The sequence below is a fragment of the Ornithorhynchus anatinus genome, chromosome 7 (genome assembly GCF_004115215.2).
Source record: "Ornithorhynchus anatinus isolate Pmale09 chromosome 7, mOrnAna1.pri.v4, whole genome shotgun sequence".
NCBI lineage: Eukaryota > Metazoa > Chordata > Mammalia > Monotremata > Ornithorhynchidae > Ornithorhynchus > Ornithorhynchus anatinus.
This window is the reverse complement of record NC_041734.1, coordinates 16233657-16255652: the sequence shown is the minus strand read 5'-3', so window position 1 is coordinate 16255652 and position 21996 is coordinate 16233657. Positions and strand designations below refer to the sequence as shown.

The 21996-nt window shown below is 40.2% G+C and overlaps 1 protein-coding gene across 1 annotated transcript in view; it reads left to right on the top strand.

Moving 5' to 3' along the window:
• The window catches only part of DSG1 (desmoglein 1), a 134277-nt gene that overhangs the window by 85361 nt on the left and 26920 nt on the right, over positions 1-21996 (top strand). Inside the window, exon 2 of the mRNA XM_001515284.5 lies at positions 8974-9120. Coding sequence (XP_001515334.3) covers positions 9073-9120 — 48 coding nt within the window. The 5' untranslated portion in view covers positions 8974-9072. The remainder of the gene's footprint in view (positions 1-8973; positions 9121-21996) is intronic.

Below are 21996 nucleotides of genomic sequence, written 5' to 3'. Positions count from 1 at the left end.
CCTCTGATTGGGGAGCCCACTGTGAGCTCTATGTGGGACAAGGACTGGTTCCAACCTGATGATCATGTATCTACTCTAATGTTTTGTACAGTACTTAGAGTAAAGTAAGCACTTAGCAAGTACCATTATTCATTTTTTGTGCTGGTGGGATAATTTGTTATCCATCTTATATTTTTTTCATAGATTTCTAACAATGAAATGCACTGAGATCCTGGTGCTAGTTATGTTGCATATATATGAATTGGTAGACTTGACCAAGCACAGTCTGGTTTAAGATAATAGTACCTTGTAAGACAAATTCCATCCCATGCAGGACATGGGGTTGAAGAACAACTGGTAGAATTACTTTAGAAATGAAATTACAGTGGAGGAATAAAACTATCTTGAGAAATCTTCTTGGGGTCATCTGCCTCTGGAATACTGAGAAAAAGTTCTGAAAAATGGCTGTACTCATAATGAGAGCCGATTCTGAGACCCACCTGCGCAGCAGAGATACCTAAAGGAGAAGCAAGAAGAATAGTTAAACACATTATAGGAGAGGAATCTTGTATCTACCACAGCGTTTAGAACAGTGCTTGATATATAGTAAGTACTTTATAAATGTCATTAAAAAAGAATGCATGACACTTGGAAGCACCATTTTGATACTGCCTTTGGTTAATAATTAATGTGCATGAGATTCACCTAGTAGCAGCACCATTCCTACCCTGTATGCGCGACATGTGGGTTGTAGCGATGGTGCATAATTCACATAAGAGATGAGCAATCCCAACGAATACTGAGAGACAAATTAGCATTTAGCATTTGGATGGATTATTGGGCTTTGGGCTGGGAATATAAGGGAGAGATCAACATAAGGTCTATTCGGTATGAGCTTCTCCAGTTACTAAATCAGTATGTGTGCCCCACAGATGGTGCAGTTCAGCTGGTGAGCTTCTCTGGCATTAGATTTTGCAACCACACACACAAAACTGGTGATCATTTTGAGTGGCATTATCTCTGAACACAGAGGATAGTTTAAAAATGCTATTTCTGAGCTCCTACTGAATGCAATCTACAGTACAAAACCCTAGGGAAGTTCAGCAGAAGCACAAGACTTCCCCTGCCTACAAAAAGCTTATACTCTAATGCAGGAGATGAGCATTTAAAAAAAATCAAATCTATAAGTGTTGAGTATGGGTGCTATTTCTCTTTTTCCCACTCTCTCCCTCTCTCTCTCTTTGTCTTTCGCTTGGCATTCTCCCTCTTTCTCTCTGTCTGGATATGTACTATATTCACATCATCCTGACAGATGATGCACTGATGGACAAAAAAGTAAGAAGCTCAGTCAAGCAGGTCAGGATGTTCTTCATCACTCCAGTTATCAGTGTTACAGCAACATGGTATCCAAACCAAGCTAAAGGTTTTCAAAGTAGTAATTGTGGTCAATCAATTACATGACAGTGACATCTGGAGCTGCCAGAGATATCACTTTCATCTTTTTCAACCACTGCCATCAGTCAATCAGTGGCATTTACTGAGTGCATCAGAACCCTCTTCAAGTTAGTTAATGCCAAATGGAAGGTCAGAATCACCAACAACGAGATTCAGGATAGGAGCCCCCCACTCACATCAAGATTACTCTCTCTTTAGCCTAGTTTAATCCAGATAGGCTGGACATCTGTGAAGGTTGGAAAACAGTAGAACACTAAAATAGCATCTCTGTAGGGTTATGGGGTGGGGCTACCTGAACAGGGAGAACACAATACATCCTATAAAAAGCAGGAATCACCAGTTCACCCAGAAGGAGATAAACCATAAAATGTGTTTCCACGGGAAAGTGAGTAGTCCAAAAATATTAGTAGGTTTGAGAGGGGTTTGGATGAATTCCACAATGAGTTGTACATATTTTTAAATTGTGTATTATAACTTATTTATATTAATGTCTGTCTCCCCCTCCAGACTGTAAGCTTGTTATGAGCAGGGAATGTAACTGATAATTCTGTTGTACTGTATTCCCCCAGCACTTAGTACAGTGCTCTGAACATAGAAAGCGCTCAGTAAATACCACTGATTGATGATTGAGATGCTCATGAAAATGTTGGGGATGCCAAAGGATTATTTCAGAATCCTGGATCATCCATCCATAAGAGCATGGATTAGTGGAAAGAGCATGGGCTTGGTAGTCAGAGGTTGCGGGTTCTGATCCTGGCTCTGCCACTTGTCAGATGTGTGACTTTGGGCAAGTGACCTAACTTCTCTGTTCTTCAGTTACCTCATCTGTAAAATGGGGATTAAGACTGTGAGCCCCACTTGGGACAACCTAATAACCTTGTATCTCCCCCAGTGCTTAGAACAGTGCTTGGCACATAATGAACTCTTGACAAATACCATCATTATTCGCCAATCACACTTACCCCGTTCAAAACCCTAATGAAGGCTCTCCTCCTCCAAGAGGCCTTCCCTAAGTCCCCTTTTCTTCAACTCCCCTTCCCCTCTGCGTCAACCCAGCTCGCTCCTTTTGCTCTAGCCCCCCTCCCTGCCCCATAGCACTTGTGTATATATGAAGTTATCTATAATTCTATTTATTTATATTAATGCCTCTTTACTTGTTTTGATGTCTGTCTCCCCTCCTCTATACCGTAAGCCTGGTGTGGGCAGGGATTGTCTCTCTTTATTGCTAAACTGTACTTTCCAAGCACTTAGTACAGTGATCTGCACACAGTAAGTACTCAGTGAATATGATTGAATGAATGAAGGAAGGAAAGAGTTTGAAATTCCGCTCCTCTAGCCAAATTACCCTCTTGATTTTTGTTTTGATTAGGTGCATTTTTCTTTGTCTTTTATATTGTTTTAGTATTTTATGGTTTCATCTCTCCTTATGTGTTTGTCAAAAGGCCTCTATTCCCTCTTTTTTCCTAGATTTTGAGACCCTTTAGATCCAATACCATGTCTAATTTCTACCTGCATATACCGTCTCAGTACTTAGCATGATGCTCTGTACACAGCAAGCACTTTAATAAACACCATTACTATTACTGCTAAGCTCAAAATGGAGCTCAGGAACACATTGATATCACCTAGTTCTCAAACCAGTCCTTTGAATGAAAAAGAACTTTTGCAGGACTCCCTCAACTTGCAGAAATTCAGAAGCAGCATCTTGGGTCAATTAAAATAAAAGGTAGCACTGGGCTTTGAGGTGAAAGGCATTGTCATAGACTGTGGGGTTGGTTAAATGTTTACTGTGTGTCAAACACTGTCCTAAGAACTAGGGTAGATAAAAGATCATCTGATCCTAAATGGGGTTCACAGTATAAGTAGGAGGGATGACAGGTATTGAATCCCCATTTTGCAACTGAAGGAACTGAGGCACAGAGAAGGGAAGAGACTAGTCTGAGGTCTCACAGTAAGTGTCAGAACCTGGATTAGAACCCAAGTCTTCTGACTCCCTGACCTGTGCTCTGTCCACTAGTGAGGCAGCCTTGCTCTAGAAAGCAACATCAAAGTGCTAATACAGGGCAGTAGGTAATAATAATAGTAATGATGATGGCATTTATTAAGTGCTTACAATGTGCAAAGCACTGTTGTAAAAACTGGGGAAAATACAAGGTGATCAGATTGTCCCATGTGGGGCTCACAGTCTTAATCCCCATTTTACTGATGAGGTAACTGTTGCCCAAAGTCACACAGCTGACAAGCAACTGAACTGGGATTTGAACCCAAGACCTCTGACTCCCAAGCCCGTTCTCTTTCCACTGAGCCACACTCTAGTTAGGCTTGATTTCCAACTGGATCTTTTAATTCCTGTCCAGTCTGTGATCCCATTCTAAATAGAGTGGGGGTTTTTCTGCACATAGGCATATTTTATCATTTATGAGAGGCTAAAATGGAAGTTCATAACCTCAGAAACTCTGAATAGGCCCTAATGTCACCTACCAAGGAATTCATTACTACAGGCAGCTGGGAAGATAGAAATTATCAATAGGTTCATGGAGATTGTGGACTAATTATCGAATAATAATAATAAGGATCACCTTAATGACAATGATAAAGTGTTTATTATGTGTCCAGTCCTCTGCTAAGCATTTGAGCAAATATGGGACAATCAGATCAGACACAGTCCCTGTGCCACATGGGTTTCACAGGCTAAGAGGGATGAAGAACAAGCCTATCTTCCCCATTTGACAGATGAGAAAAGTGAGGTCCAGAAAAGTTTAGCAACTTGGCCAAGGTCACAGAGCAGGCAAATAGAGAAGCTGAGACTAAGAGTTGCATCTCCTAATTCCCGGTGATGTCTATAATGGTTAGCAGAGGGAATATTGGGATAGTAGAGGAAAATGTATGGATGGTAGAAGACAAGATTCATATAGATTCATGGACAATAGATATAATATAGATTGAAAAATAAAGTTAGAGATGCTAATGGAGATTTAAAAAAATATCTGAATGCTACCTCACAGAGGTATTTTGAGAAGAGAATTTTAAAAACTAATATAATGTGCTTTGGCAACCAAAGCACCAAATACAACTTACCCTTGCACTTTGATTTGCACTCTCTATTCACCCCTCCCTATGCCAGAGAACTTATGTACATATCCATAATCTATTTATTTATATCAGTGTCTGTCTCCCTCTCCGGGCTGTCAGCTCACTGTGTGTAAACTCACTGTGGGAGGAAAATGTTTCTACTAACTCTATTATATTGAACTCTCCCAAGTGCTTAGTACAGTGCTTTGCACCTAGTAAGTACTCAATAAATATGATTGATTGATTGATTAATGGTCTGTCCTTAGTCATTTGGATGGTTAGCAAATAGGCAACCATATCTCCATTCCTTCAAGCACCTGATTCCCTCCAACAAAGATAAAAAAATAATATCAGGCTGGCTGGACCGTGAGTCTGGCTCAGAAATAATATCATTTATGTTCTCGTTGACTTTTCCAAATACACTGGCAAATAGAAAAATAATTTAGTCCAACTACTGGAGAAAGAGTCTGGAATAATGAGAGACAAGAAAGCTGACTGTGGACTCAGAAGTGAGGGACGAAGAGAGCTGCTTACTTTCAATGAGTAATTGGCTTAACTTTAGTAATTGGTATTAATCACGGGACTTGAGTTCACACCCTGATCATCCTAACTACTCTGCAGTGTCACTCAATCCAGTCATTACTGTATGCCATCTTTTTCTGCCGCACATGAGATCACATTTTAGTCGATTCTGGGGGTACCTCCAAGAGTAGATTTCAGAGATTCAAGCATGTGGGATCCACTAAATCCCTTGGGATGACTAACTAAAATCAAATGGACATTCTTTTCACCTACACTTTCCTCTTCAAGTGTTCCCTTTGATACTGTCACTCCTCAAAAACATTTTGCTTTCAAGTTCTCCATGTTCTCAAGTTCTCCTCTGCTCTTCGTTTACCCTCTCCTCTATCTTCTCAAAACTGTCCGTTTGATCTTAAACTATATGGCATTTCTTATTGCTTGGCCCAATTATGAGGTAAAAACTATCTACAGTATTTGCCACCAGGTTTTTTGTTTCTGATTCATCCTAAGCATTTAGGTATATTTACTGAAATGTGGAAATAAACATTGGAAAGCTAAATTCTAAGATGGACAACGCCGGGGCGAGGGCTTCTCTGGAAATGCCATTTTGATTCCACTTGACTTCCAGGCCCCACTGGCTCTTTTTTTTACAGTTTAACAAATGCTTACTACATGTCAAACATAGATCTAAGTGCTGGGGTAGATATAAATTAATTAGATCGGACATAGTCCCTGTCCCACATGGGGCTCACAGTCTAAGTAGGAGGGAGAACAGAAGAATGAGACACAGAGTAAAGTGACGCCCCAAATCCCTCAGCAAGGAATTGGCGGAGTGGGATTAGAACTCAGGTGCTCTGGGTACTTGTACTTGTGCTATTTCCACTTGGCCAGGTTGCATCTCGAGGCTACTATAAAGCCAAACCCAATTGGATCTGGATCAGATTTTGAACATTGGCCTCTGCCTTTCATCTGATTCCGGAGGTCTCGTGCTCTGTGGAGCTATGGAAAAGCAGGTAGGGCACTGCACATGTAATAATGCTCAGCATACATGGATGTCCCATAATTGCAGAACAGGTTCCCAGGGGATTCAAAGCTATCGCATTCAAAAATCTATGGGACAACCCTTATACCAAAATGTCTCCCAAGAAGGGAAACTCCAACCCAATTATTCAGCACAAACTCATTTCTGTTCTGGACCAGATTTGAATATCAAAATTTAGCTTGGGTCAGGCTATAGGTTTCTGTCATGAACAGTCATGCCTCTCTGTGTCAGTGACTCTGCCAAAACAGAAAATGAGATAAGGTGGTATTTGTTAAGCGCTTACTCTGTGCAAAGCACTGTTCTAAGTGCTGGGTGATACAAGGTGATCAGGTTGTTCCACGTGGGGCTCACAGTTTTAATCCCCATTTTACAGATGAGGTAACTGAGGCACAGAGAAGTTAAGTGACTTGCCCAAAGTCACACAGCTGGCAAGCGGCGGTTCCAGGATTCGAACCCCTGAACTCCAACTCCCAAGCCCGGGCTCTTTCCACGACATGCAGGATTGCCAACCATCCATAAATTCTCACTGCTCTGGACCAGTGCTGGATCAATGGTACATAGACCCCTGCTTCCCCAGTGGTCATAGTCTAGTCACAGAATATTTGTGGGAGTGGGAGTTGGGGGGAGCTTTACGGAGATGGACAATTCGATGGCTATCCACAACTTTACAAACTGGATGGCAATACTAGCACGGCTTGTGTTCTAGATCTTACAGCAATAGCTTGTGATGGGCATAGATGAGTGAATTTATAATGATAATAATAATCACTGTGGCATTTGTTAAGTGCTTACTAAGTGTTGGGCACTCTTCTAAGCATTGGGGTAGATACACGTTAATCAGGTTGGACACAGTCCCTGTCCCACATAGGGCTCATAGTCTTAATCCCCATTTTACAGATCAGAGAACTGAGGCACAGAGAAGTTAAGTGACTTGCCCAAGGTCACAAAGCAGGCAAGTGGGAGAGCCAGGACTCGTGGATTGTTGGCAACCCTGCTTCTGAACTGTAATTACAATAGACAGGTTAGCTATGGCCATTTGAGATACATTTTAGGGCATAATAATATTATTATTATGATATTTGTTAAGCACTTACTATGTGCCAGGCACTGTACCAATGGCTGGCGTAGATACAAGCAAATCAGGTTGGACACAGTCCCAGTCCCTCGTGGGCTCACAGTCTCAATGCCCATTTTATAGATGAGGTAACTGAGGCCCAGAGAAGTAAAGTGACTTGTCCAATGTCACAGAGCAAACAAGTGGCCAAGGGGGGATTAGAACCCATGATCCTCTGACTCCCAGGCCCATGCTCTATCCACTACAACATGCTGCTACTGCTGCATCAAGCATCCCACCTGATTGCAGGTGATCAGTTAAGCGAACAACTAACACAGAGCCATGTCTCATCCTGAACATGGGAACACCATTTTTTAAATAGCATTATAAAAAAAAAACACTATAGCATTCTCAGCTGAGGCACGTTTAACAGTTGCAGATTTTTTTTTTCTTTTTAACTAACAGGAAAAGTGTGATTGTCCTTTTTCCTCTTTGCAGACAACCACATGGAGAAGTGAATCTTCTTTTCATACAGTGTTGAGTCTCAGTGGCTTGATCTTCCCACCGATGTTTGTAGAGTCCTGAGCAGAAATAGCTTCAGTCGGTTAGAACACTGATCTTTCCAGATAGACAAAAGCACCTTTTCTCACTAGGCCATTTCTCTCCTTTGCTCAGGGGGATTCAACCACCTTTTTCAGTCAGTCATTCATTCAGGAAGTATTTACTGAATACCAGTAGGGACACTTGTCTGCTTCCCTGGCATTTTTAGGACATTAAAAAAAGCAGGAAAGAGAAGAAATTCTCAGACTGATTCTAAACTCATTCAAGCATCACCTCACACCAGCCACCCACTATTAATGGCCTCCTGATAAGTTCTGAATTCCCTGATTATACAAATATCAGATTTTCCTGTTTTCAGACCAGGTAACCCTAACTTCAGTGTATTCCCTTGGTCCTACTTGGCTTTCTCCACAGAGCCATGGCTCTAATGGGCTTTTTTTTTTTAACTCATTCACTATGGAGCACAGGACTGGGCTCAAGTCAAGCCTAAGAATGTCTTCACCATTAACCTGTCCATTCAGTTAAGGTTCCTCCGATGTTAAAGTTTTAGGCATTGGGGTGGGTGAAGAGGGAGGAAGCTGAGGTGGGGAGGTGGGGGGAGAGGAAAATTGAGGTGATTTGAGGCTTAAGAGAATCCCTTACGGCATCTCACTGTGAGAGTCAGCGCAGAAAACCAGCGTCATCACAGTTCTAGTTTGAATACGTGCCAGCACAGTCTCCCAATGTTCAGCCTTCCTATTCCCTGAATAACAACTTCCCCACAACTGGAAGCTTCTAATTTCTTACTTTTTCCAATCTTGCCAGGGAATCCGTTCATTTTCCGGGCGCCTATATAATTCCCAACCCTGACTAGAGGTTTTGGCCTTGGGCATTATGATCTGATTAACTGAGTTGCACTCCACTTTCCTTTTTGATGGGTTAAGAAAATAAATTGTTTGCACGTAATAGTGGAGTGATAGGGATTTGTCAGTTTTGTTACTTTTCACATTTCTCCCACTAACCCCGAAAATCTACATAGACTCTTCCGAAGAGTTTATCTTTGATTTCCCACTGAGGACTGCTTTGCTGGAAGAATTAGGGTGTGTCTTAAAATCTTCCCTGGGAGCAATCATGATCTTGTCAAAGCATTTCAGTGAGACCAACCCAGGATTTTGGGGTGGGGATACCGACTGGTTATACGGTACCTTCAGTCCTACCTTCAGAGGAAGGCAGAAACACCTCAAAGCCTGCATGTAAGAACATCTACTGAGGTTGGTTTTTTTTTTTTTGGTTTTTTTTTTTTTATAATTAGACACCAGCATAGGGAGAACGGCGTGGGGGGGAGGAAGAAAAAGGAACAGAGCAAGAACATAACCCCTTTGAACTTGGATGTAGGAGAAAATCAACAGCAATGGACTGGCTCCCTTGCAGAACAACTGCTGTTCTGTTCATTTTCATGGTGAGTAGATTTGATTTTTTTAAAACTCTCTGCAATTGATCTGTTTTTCCGCCAAATGTCATGTGTGTTGTTTAACCTATTAAAGAGCACTTTAATAAGTGAGGTCATTCTTTCAGCTACATTAAAATGTAAATGTTTCTCTTTTTCATCAAATATTTAGGAAATATTTAGGATTGTTTGGGTGGTCCTAGCACACTTAGGACATAATTTTAAAGACGATGATATGCCAGAGAATTATTTTCACCACTTTTCAAGTTTTAAATTCAATATATGGTTTCAAGGTGATTTTTCCAGATATTCCCCTCATACAGAGATCACATATTCAGCTTGATGTTTTCCCATCTGGGACATTTTTTTGAGATTTTACTTACATATCTACTTTTTCTGATGTAGTGGCAAATCAACTCACAATCTAGGACCGGTGTCTTTTCAGGCTAGTAATTTGTGGTCACACACTAGTCTAATTACTTAAATCTATTTAAATAAGTGGCTATGTTTCTTATACAAATATCACAAACCCCAAACTTTGCTAAACGTGGCCTCACAACAGTTTGAAACTGCAACTGCTACTTCAATAAAAATGACAGTATGAAACATTTACAAGGGAAGGAGAAATAACTGTTATAATTGAGGGGTAATTGTCTAATTGTTAACTGTGATTTTTCTTAATGGTGAGAATTCAGCAGTGGAAAAGTCTTAGTTTTATTAATGAAGTCAATCGTAAAGAATAGACGAATATGTTTTACCTAATTCTCTTTCTCCATCACATTATTTCTGTGTATTTAAAATTATTTTTTCCTGAAAAGTCAAGAGTAAAATGTCTTTGAAACATAAGGAGAGCTGCATCACAAAACAAAGATAGTTTTGTGACGATCACATTACGAAGCCTCTGTTGCAAATATTAAATACGTTGTGTTACCTTTTTACAGGCAACATTTAGCAATACCCCTCTTGTGGAGTGTCTTCTTAGCATGTAAAATACCATGTACACTTTACAAACTGTACGTTGGAAAATTAAGCCAAACTTCTTGCCAGCTTCACAGAGTGGTTGAGTTAGTCCAAAGGAGAAGGCAGGTGCCAAGCAAATTACCTTAAAACTTGGCAGGAGACACTGTTTTGATTCATCTTTGTTTCTACTTGCTTCATTTAGAATTGGAATGGTGAGTTTATATCATAGCAAGGTAGCATTAGAGTTCATTCTGCAGTAGTTTGCTGTAATGAATTGTGATTTAAATGTCAAGATACCTTTGAGGAGATCTGCAGGAGTATACCTCAGAAACTGGAACTGTCCAAGCATCCTGTAGTGGGCTGGCTTTATTACAAAAAAGGAGGGAATTGGGGGTTCACTAAAGTTTGCCATTTTGAGACAAAACTACTCTAGTTCTCGAGTATATTTGATTTGTGCCATCCGAACTCACTCTCTATTAAGATAGAAGAGTTATGAATAGCCACGAGGAGTAAAATCAAGGATTTTTTCTTCCATTTTCCTTCAAATTCTGATTAATCTCTATGTTCCATAATAGAGGTAGTGTTTTATAACTGTATTCTTTCTCCTGCATTGTAAATTTCACACAATCTGCTGGAAGTTGTTTATTCTTTGATTATGTGATTGTTTCCAATTAATTAGGCCCTATAAATTCCCTTATAAAACCTACCATTGAATTACCTTAGCCATTTTTCAATAGCACAGTTCTTAACTAAATCAGACAGTTTTGAGAAGATTACTTAAGTTTATAAATATCTCAATGACTTTGGACATTTCTTCTGTTTTTAGTTGTTGTTCTTTGTGTAGCTTAGTGCAATATTTGTCTTTCAGAGATCATGTTTCAATCTTAACAGTAATTTCTTTTTTCAGAATAGCTTTTTTTTATTTACCCCATTGACTTTAGCTCTTTTGGGGGTGAATTGATTCCTTGCTAGTCTTGTATAGGGAGAAGCTTCAGAACACAAAATCATTTTGTAGTTTTTTTCATTCACTTCTACGGATAATTTTGACTGAAATAATGCAGCGGTAGTGGTTATTATGTACAAACAAAGAAATTCACTCAGATGAAGCCGTCCATGCCAAAGTTTCACTCACAAGTTTTCACTGCTTAGGAATTTACCTACAGAAAGGAGAGAATACGCTGACACAAAATGGTTAAAGAACCACAAAACCTCAGATGGATTAGAAATGATTGCTAGGCACATAAGAATGGACATTTCCATCACAAAGATTTATGGAAGTGGGAACCTGAAGGCCATCATCATTCATCATATATCTAAGATTATTTGGGTGCTAAATGATAGTTTCAGTAGTTAACCACCAATCGTTCCTGTTATAGACTTTCCCAAATATTTCTCAAAGTTCCCCATTGATGCTTTGCCTTTAAATGGGCTCTCAAAGGTTTCTAGGCTTGAGAGAATACCCAAGTTTTGAATCTGGGTTGGAATTTTATTTTTATTTTTTTGCATGATCTTGAAATCCCAGGCTTTCCAAATAAAGGAAATTGTTTCTTTGCTTAACTCCATTTTTACTGAAATATCTGCCAGGGGCAGAGGTATAATTGTCCTGAATAGTGAGCAGAGGAATAATTGAGTCACACAAGGCTTTTGTTTCTCCAAGATCAAAGGGTGGTTGAAATCAGGTGCTGGTTGATGTCACAATTTTCAAAATTGAAATCTGGCTGCCCTATGTAAACCCATCAGTTTTGAATTCTTAAATTTCTTATTTGCTGTCTTTTCAGAAATAAATTATCCAGGCACTTTTTTTCAATGACTTGCCTCCCAATGATCACTGCAATTTAAAGTAGCTTGCGTGAGTTAAAAGTTAATCATATTCTTTGCCAAGAATGATTCCCTTACCTCTGTTACATACAGTGTTCTAGAATTTAGTAAAGACAACTTCTCTGAAAACTCCCCTTCAAAACAGACCATAAAAGGTATCTTTACAAGTACCCTACACCCCAGCAGAAATAGTTGTCAGCTCAACTGGTACCACTGGTGCATGCAATGGGCAGATTAAACAGTGTGGCCTAGTGGAAAGAACATGGGCCTAGATTCTAATCCAGCCTCCATTAAGTGTCTGCTGTGTGACCCTGGGCAAGTCAATTCACTTCTCTGTGCCTCAGTTTCCTCACCTATGAAATGGGGATTAAGACTGTGAACCTGATGTGGGACAGGAACTGTGTCTAACCCAATTATCTTGTATCTACCCCAGTGCTCAGTACAGTGTCTGGCTTGTAGTAAGCACTTAACAAATGCCATCTATATTATTATTATTTTCATGGACCATCCAGTCTATGTCAGAGGAGTTGCCCTCCTCCAGAGTAAAGCAAATTCAGAGAACATTATCTCTGCAAAACTAGCTCACTGGCCCAATAAATCATCCACGAAAATGAGGGTAGACCCAATGGATAATCAGGCAGCAGGCCCAAAATAGATGTAATGGAACTTTCTCTTTTTCCTACTTTCTTTATGTTTGGTCATCTTGGAAATCTACATTTGTGGGGAACTTTAAATCAAGTTGGCTGTAGAAAGATGAAATAGATTTTGCCTAGGGATATGGGGGAACAGCAAGTGGTTAGCTCAGGGGAGGAAGGAGTAATTATGGGAGAAAGCAGTGAAAATTTATTGAGGACCTCAAGAATTTGGAATTAATGCTTTGGATCAATCTACTGCTGGTTAAGAAACATGGTTCTTGCCTCCAGATCACTTCAAGATGTGGCTTTATTGCCTATCACAGTAGAAAGGTCTTCGATCACCTGAAACATTGGCTCTAACTACTGATCTGTAGGGTATGAAGGTCTGCCTCACCCCCACAACTTCACAAGCAGCACCTCTTCTATCCTCTGCTCCACTAGTAATAACACCACATCCAAGTCAAGGTCTACATATCTTCTGACCAACTGCTCAGTTTGAACTCTAGTTCGCTGTTACACTCTACTGTCTTTCTTCCAGATTCAGACTACGAGATCGGGAGGAATGTCTTATTTTTGAAAGGGTCTGGTTTATGCCTGGAATATTCTGTAGTATCCCTGTCAAAAATTCATCCTCAATTGTCATAACCTCGGTCATTGATTTCTAAAGCTTAATTTTTAGCAAAATCTTTACCTGGTATGCAATCTTTACCTGGTGTGCAATTAGAAAAGCAGCATGGCTCAATGGAAAGAGCACGAGCTTGGGAGTCACAGGTCATGGGTTCGAATCCTGAGTCTGTCACTTGTCAGCTGTGTGACTGTGGGCAAGTCACTTAACCTCTCTGTGCCTCAGTTCCCTCATCTGTAAAATGGGGAATAAGAGTATGAGCCCCACATGGGACAACCTGATTACCCTGTATCTACCCCAGGGCTTAGAACAGTGCTCTGCACATAGTAAGCGCTTAACATATACCAACGTTATGTCTTGATGAAGACATTATGAAAATTAATAGATATCTACATGACTAGCCTGTAGCTTTCTTAGCTTTGTTCTGTCACCAAAAGTTTATACACACCTTCTGAGCTTGGCATATATGGATCTGCATACATGATCTAGGCATACGTGTGGAGAAGCAGAAAAAAGTAGCCAGGAGAGACCATTTTGGGCACAACATGCAAAACAAGGATTGTTTCACAGGAATCAATAAACACAAAATATGTCCTCCAAATTGGATACTGCTTATCAGTGAGTGGATTTCCAAAGCTATTCTAAGCTCAGTACTCATGCAAAATTTTTTTAAAAAGCTTAATGTCAGAAGATTTATGTCCCCTGATCATTAATTTTGAATATCACCTTGAAAAGAAAAAATAAGCTCATAGTCCTCTCACTATTTATACATGTAGGCAGGGAATTGTTTCAGTTTATTGTTATATTGTACTCTCCCAAGTGCTTAGTACAGTGCTCTGAGCACAGTAAGGGCTCAATAATAATGATGGTATTTAAGTGCTTACTATGTGCCAAGCACTGTTCTAAGCACTGATAAATATGACTGAATGAATAATGAATGAACCATCCTCATCAGTATTAATTGGGTTAACTCTTGGATGCAGAGTACTGTGCTATATACTTGGAAGCAAATAATAAAAATAGAAGACACAGTTCCTGCCCTCTGGGACCTTACAGTCTAACAGCAAAGACAACTGCTTTTGGGCCTATTTGAAAATTCAAATAATTCAGTGAATCTATGAACCTCCAAAGTATAAGATTTTGAATACATTGAGTAAGATTTTCTTCATGTCTTTGCTGCTCCTTAGACATTTTTTCAAGTGAGATGGATACCCAATACCCAACACTTACTAAGGCAACAGCAAATTCAGGACCTATAAAGCCTGAAAATATTTCTGCAGCTTTTCTTACATTGGGAACAGGGACTGCGTGCGACCTGATTAACTTGTATTTACCTTAATACTTAATACAGCTGTCACATAGCAATCACTTTAGCAATACCAGAGTTATTGTTCTGAAGATTAAATTAGGCCCTATGAGAATCTGTCCACCATAGATTATATCTGGGTAGAATTGCTTGGCCTGCATTTCTCATACTATAGGCTCCCTCGAAACAGAAAGTCTTGCTTAGGAAGTGGAAAAGACCACAGGGAGAAATTGCTTTTTTTTATGCCATGACTCTTTTTCTGTATTGGCCAATTAGGGGGTGGCCACTTTTGCATAAATATGAGATATTTTTTGCAAGTTTGTACCATGCAGGCAATAATAATAATCATGGAATTTGTTAAGCAGTAACTATATGCCAAACACTGTACTAAGCCCTGGGCTAGATACAAAACCATCAGGTCCCATATGGGGCTCACAGACTAAAAAGGAGGAAGAACAGGCATTGAATCCCCAGTTTGCAGATGAGAGATCTGAGGCAGAGAGAAGTTAAGGAACTGGCCCAAGGCCACACAGCAGAGAGGTGGAGGAGCTGGGATTAGACTCCCAGGCCCATCCTCTAACCATTAGGCCACGCTGAGTCCTCCTGGAATACTCAGAACCTATTCTGAATTCCTGATATAGGTGCATTTGCTTGAATAACATAGAATTTCAGATTTTTCCATTTCCTCCTTCTGTTCCGTCAACCGTTGTCATCTGGCAGTTCTCGGCTCAATCCCAGAAATCCATGCAGAGAGTCACTGAGATAAGGGAAACAACAAAGAGCCTCAAGTTACAGCTAGTCATTGGATGGACCCCTGGACCAAAAAGAAGGCTTAATTAAGACATAAAAATAAACCTGCCAATACAACCTCAGCTAGTTCTTCATTTGTCAGTGGTAGTTTCTTGACTAATGGATGACATTATTTGCCCAAATTCCTCACTTGGCTAATGTCTTTGGGCAAGTTAGTAATTGCTCAAACAAAGGAAGGGATCTTTAATCAGAGACTGATATTCCTGTCAAAGAATAGCTGGAAAGTTTTCATTTCATAGCATTTCATTTCTGGGGTATGTTCTTGCAAAAATGGGTCTTCAACAGTTATATGAGAGCTTTAAATTAAGCTTTCCATCCAAAGAATTTCTTTTACAAGTCCCAAAACAGCAATAATTAATGAGGAAAACTAAATATAAAGTACTTGTTATTCATAATCCTCTTTGCTACCTTTTGAAAATAAATTAGCCTTTTATTTACAGGTGAACAATAACTGGGAATGTTTGGAGTCAAATAAACTATTTGAGCAAAGGCAAAGAGAAACAGAACAGGCACTTAATGTTCTTGTGGATTAGCCACCTTTAATACTTGGTGAGATGCTCTAGCTGCCGAATTTTCTTCCCTTTGGCATTTACTCTGGATTTCTCCATTAAGTGGGAGTTAGTTCAGAAGGAACCCTGCTCCTAAAGAAAAAGGCCTACCCAGAGACAGGGGGGAGCGACCAGAATCAGGTCCACTGTGATGAGTTCAGCCACAAGATTGGAAGCTCCTTGAGGTCAGGAATCATAGCTACCAATTCGATTATACTGTTCATGCCTGAGCACTTAGTTTTTTGTTATGTTTTACTATTTGTTGAGCACATACCTTCTGCCAGGCACTGTATCAAGTGTTGGGGTGGATACATTCATTCATTCAATCATATTTATTGAGCGCTTACTCTGTGCAGAGCACTATACTAAGCGTTTGGGGAAAGTACAATACAACAAGAAACAGTGACATTCCCTGCCACAATGAGCTTACAGTCTAGCGGTGGGGGAGACAGATACCAATACAAATAAATAAAATTAAAAATATGTGCATAATTGGTGTGGTGCTGGGAGCAGGAAAGAGCAAAGGGTAGTCAGGGTTGGTAGTTAGGGCAATTCAGAAGGGAGTGGGAGATGAGGAAAAGTGGGGTTTAGTCTGGGATGGCATCTTGGAGGATACAAGGTAATCATGTTGGACACAGTCCATGTCCCATGTGGGGCTCACAGTCTTAATCCCTATTTTACAGGTGTGATAACAAAGGCCCAGAATAGTGAAGTGACTTGCCCAAGACCACACAGCATCCATTCATTCTTTCAATTGTATTTATTGAGCCCTTACTGTGTGCGGACCACTGTACTAAGCACTTGGAAAGTACCATACAGTAATAAAGAGAAACAATCCCTGCCTACAACAGGTTCACAGTCTAGAGGGGGAGAGACAGATGTCAATACAAGTAAACAGACATCAATATAAATAAATAGAATTATAGATATATACACATATACATATATGCATAGGTGCTATGGGGTGGGAAGAGAGGAGAAGTACAAAGGGAGTGAGTCAGGGTGGCGTGAAAGGGAATGGGAATTGAGGAAAAGTGGGGCTTAGTCTGGGAAGGCCTCTTGGAAGATGTGTGCCTTCAGTAGGGCTTTAAATGGGGGAAGAGTGATTGGTGGATTTGAGGAGGAAAGGTGTTCCAGGCCAGAGGTAGGACGTGGGCCAGGGGTTGGCGCTGAAACAGGAAAGATCAAGGCACAGTGAGAAGGTTCTACCCAGAGGAGCAGGGTGTGTGGAGTGGGGTGTAGAAGGAGAGAAGGGAGGTGAGGTAGGAGGAGGCAAGGTGATGGAGACAGTAGTGACGAGTTTTTGTTTGATACGGAGGTGGGTAGGTAACCACTGGAGATTTTTGAGGATGGGCTGACGTGCCCCGAACATTTCTGTAGAAAGATAATCTGGGCAGCAGAGTGAAGTATGAACTGAAGTTGGGAGAGGGAGGAGGTTGGGTGGTCAGAAAGGAGGCTGATGCAGTAATCTAAGCAGAATAGGATGAGTGATTACACTAACATGGTAGCGGTTTGGATGGAGAGGAAAGAGCGGATCCTGGCAATGTTGTGAAGGTGAGACCAACAGGATCTGGTGAGGGATTGGATATGAGGGTTGAATGAGAGAGTGGAGTCAAGGATGACACCAAAGTTACTGGCTTGTGAGATTGGAAGAATGGTTGCAGAAGACAAGTGGCAGAGCTGGGATTAAAACCAAGGTCCTTCTGACTCCCCAACCTGTGCTCTATCCACTAGACCATGCTACTTTCCTAGTTAGTTCAGTGCTCTGCACACAGTAAGAACTCAATAAATACCGGTTGATGGATTGACTGACTGATTGATTAAAGGGAATTAATTAAGATGCAAATTTCACAACTGGGGTTTCACCCAGGAGGATTGAGCCAGATTCTTCTAAAAGCACATCTACTCTTCTACACATCTATGAGATAGCTTTGGTGATTGTTTTTTCTCTTGAAGGTCAGGAAAGTGCCATTTGGATAGAAAATCAACATCAATCAATCAGTCCACCATATTTATTGAGCACATATTGCATGTAGAGCACTAAATTAACCACGTGGAGCATTTGATTATTATTAGTAGACATGATTTTACAATCCAGAGAAGAAGACAAACACTAAAATAATATCACAGGTAAGAGAAAGTGATAGAGTATAAAGATATGTATATAAGTGATTTGAAGGGTTGTGCATATAGATGCAAACTCTGAGGTGGTTTGGAAGGACCAAAATGACCTTCGGGGTTGTAAATTGGGGAGATGAGAGATTAATCAGGAAAGTTCTCATGGAGGGGTTTTGCTTTCAGGAAGGCTTTGGAGACATTTGGAGCAGATTCTTTTAGACGTATTAGGCTCTCAAAGATTTCTGGAAATGCCTTCAACATAGGAGACAGCATTCTAGAGGCCTGATACAGAAAAGGTTGCATTTAACTTAACTGAACCTGGAGTATTGATTGATTTCAGTTACAGTGCCTGGATATGCTCCAGCCAAGCCACAGTATGGAATTTATAAATGTTTGAATTCCAAACTTGGTCCTGCACATTAGTCTATCGGAACATGGACCTGGGAGTCAGAAGGACCTGGATTCTAATCCCAGCTCTGCCACTTGTCTGCTGTGTGACCTTGGGCAAGTCACTTAATTTCTCTGAGCCTCAGTAACCTCATCTGTAAAATGGGGATTAAGATTGTGATCCCCAGGAGGAGGGACAGGAACTGTGTCCAAACTGATTAACTTGTATCTGCCCTAGTGCTTAGTACAGTGCCTGGCACATAGTAAGTGCTTAACAACCATCATAAAAAAGTCAGTCATATTTATTAAGTGCTTCCTGTGTGCAAAGGACTGTACTAAGTGCTTGGGATAGTACATATAACAGAGTTGATAGATATATTCCTTGCTCACCTCAAACTTGATTTTCCTTTTGTGAAAGGAAGATACTTTCATTTCTGAGTTTTCTGGGACTCAAGGTCGCCAACTTTCATAAATTACAACTGAACTCTAGATGATCCCATGTAACTGTATCCACAAACTCTTATATAAAGAGAGAATTGAGCTCCTCATATATAAATGAAGGTTTACCCCTCTCAAAGTCTTTGTATAAGGAATTTATTTTGATTGAATTCGACTTGCCCATTTAAATGTAATTTTAAGTTTTATTACTGATAAATTAAGAAAACTCAAGTATAGACTGTAAACTCATTATGGGCGGGGACCATATCTGCTAATTCATTCATTCAATAGTATTTATTGAGTGCTTATTATGTGCAGAGTACTGTACTCTGTTGTACTCTCCCAAGTGCTTGGTACTTTGCTCTGCACATTGTAAGCACTCAATAAATATGATTGATTAATATCTACAGTACTACAGTACTTACAAATCCTGTTTGTATCTTACATCCTAATGCTATTTTCTTCATTCATGAAAACTCTAGAAAAGACTCCAGAAATGAGTTTTAAGGATCTATGGCAAAACAACACACTTGTAAAAAAAACTGGAAAGTCAGTTTGCCTTCGTCTACCTAGGGATATGAAAATTCTCCACACCCTCAGTTTATTAACTGCCGTCCCTTATCAATCCTTGAGAAGTCAAAAAAAGTAGAGACAGATTTCAAGGTAGATTTCAACTGTTTAGTTGAACTGTAATGTTTTGGTTTTCTCAGTTGCTGGCTTAGGATGTCTTCTTAAAAGTTAAAACCTCTGAGCTCATTTTAAATTGTCTCAATGCCGTCACAAGGAAACTAGATCCTGCTGGGAGTAGATCATTGGCTGTCCTTATAAGAGGAGCTAATTATAGTGAGAGACTTTCCCCAGCTCCATGTGGGTGCTGAAATCCCTAACTCACAGTCTCTTCCTAGCATCCATGTGCGGCAGAGGGAAGAAAGCTTTCAACACTGGGCAGGGCCGAGACCCACACTATAACAAAGAGCATTTCAGCTGGGCCTCACTGTTATTCCTTGATTAATACAAATGCTGTTTTGTATTAATCACCAAAGGGAAAGCGCCTAACCTAGGAGTATTACATCTGTTGTGTAACCTTGGGTGAGTCACTCAACCTCTCTGTGCCTCAGTTTCTTCAATGGCAAAATGGGGAGAAAATACCTGCTCTCTTTCCCTCTTAGATCATGAGTCCTGTGTGGGACAGAGTCTGGATTTCATTATCTTGTATGTACCCCAGACTTTAGCACAGTGCATGGCACATAGTAAATGCTTAATAGATACTATATTCTTAGCATTAGTATCAGTTAACCTCAGGAGCAAGTGGTCCCAAAGTGGGTTGTTAGAAAGTTCTACCAATTTTCTATTATTCATGGGCAGATTATCCAGATTATCCTGTATCTTCACTTTGGTCATGTTACTGCTCCTCAAATATAATCGAATAAGTCAATTTTGCCACATATTATTTGTCAGCAGGTAGAAAAATGAAGATTAGAAATTCTCCACATTACATGTGTGCCTCACCCCAACTACCTCAAAGATCTGAGAGCTGGTTGTAAAAGGCAGTTACATTCACTTTTCAACTTAGAGAGTTTTGTGTTTTTTCCATTGATTCATCAATACATCTTCGTGGAATACTTTGTTGGACTAAGGGTACGATAATTATTTTTCCCTTCATAAATCTGGAGAAGGGTGAGGAATTATCTCAATATCTCAGTGACTCTGGAGCTGACTTGAGTTTTCCCCTCAGAGTACCTGCCTACCTTCCATGGGACAACAGGATTCAGCTTCATTAACCAAACTTCATTAATTGAAAAGGATCGTTAGTTATCCAGCAGACTAATCTAAAATAAACACTTCAGGCTACCCACTAAAATTTCACTTTGGAAAGGAAGGTGTGATTTGGGAAGAGAAGGGTGTATGAGTATGAAGGAATGAGCAGTAATATTCCTAAGAGCGAATGGTCACTGTCCTCCTCTAATTAGATGTGAACTCCTTGTGGGCAGGGAACATGCCTACCAACTCTATTGCACTCTGCCAAACCCCCCAAACATTTAGTACAAAGCTCTGCACACCGTAAAGTGCTCAATAAATACCACTGAGTGATTGATTGATTTAAACTAAGATATAACATTGCATCTCTCCTTCTGCATCTCACCACAGAAAGACAGGAGAAGATGAGCAAAATTTCACAGGGTCAGCTTCTCTGAAGGAAAAAAGGAGAAAAATTTAGAGATTCATGGGAACTTGAATTGACAAATCTCTGCCATGATGGATCAGGGGCATAGAGAAGTAACATGGCCTAGTGGAGAAAACACGGACCTGGGAGTCAGAAGGACATGCACCTTAATCTCGCCTCCACCACTTGTCTGCTTTGTGGCCCCGGCCAAGTCACCTCACCTCTCTGTGCCTCAGTTATCTCATCTGTAAAATAGGGATTAAGAATGTGAGCCCCATGTGGGATATGGACTGTGTCCAAACTGATTACCTCGTAACTACCCTAGTGCTTAAAACAGTGCCTGGCACATAGTAAGTGCTAAACAAATACCATTCAAAAAAAATAACACCAACTCCTCCATGCCTCAGTTTCCCACCTGTAATATGAGGGTAAGAACAGTTGCCCCCGCAGAGAGATGTTATGAGATTGAATAAGATAATATCTGTGAAAGTGCTTTGAACTCTTTAGACGAAAGTTATACTGTGAGTTCAAATTGACCCTATTATTAATTTCCTGATGAGTCATTTCCAAGCACTAAAGAAGTAGATATTTGCTGAGCTTAAAATGGAAATTTAAAGTATATTTGGCCAGTCAGATTTCACCATTGAGGAAATGTCTCCTACAATGGTTTAACACTTTGGGAGCACAGCAATTCTTTCATGCACCTTCTGTGGTCTTTAGTAGCTTTGGAATATCAGCCTAAAGACAAACTTACTTCACCCAGTAGAGAATTACATTGACTGGCTAAATCTGACCATCAGGAAACATAGAACACAGCATTTCAGAAAGGCTACCTTTCTTTCTGTTTGAAGAAACAGAAATTGGTCTAATTGGATTGTTCCTGGAGCTTCGTTAGTGAGATGGTGAGTAATATAAGAACATGTATAGGCAAAAAATTGCCAGTACAAAGCACATTAAATTATGTTCCTATGACAGTATTTAATACAGTGCTCAGCTCATAGTAAGTGCTTATTAAACATCATAACCAACCAACAAACTAGACCTCCAACCAGACCTAGAAGAAGGGATTGCAACTCTGG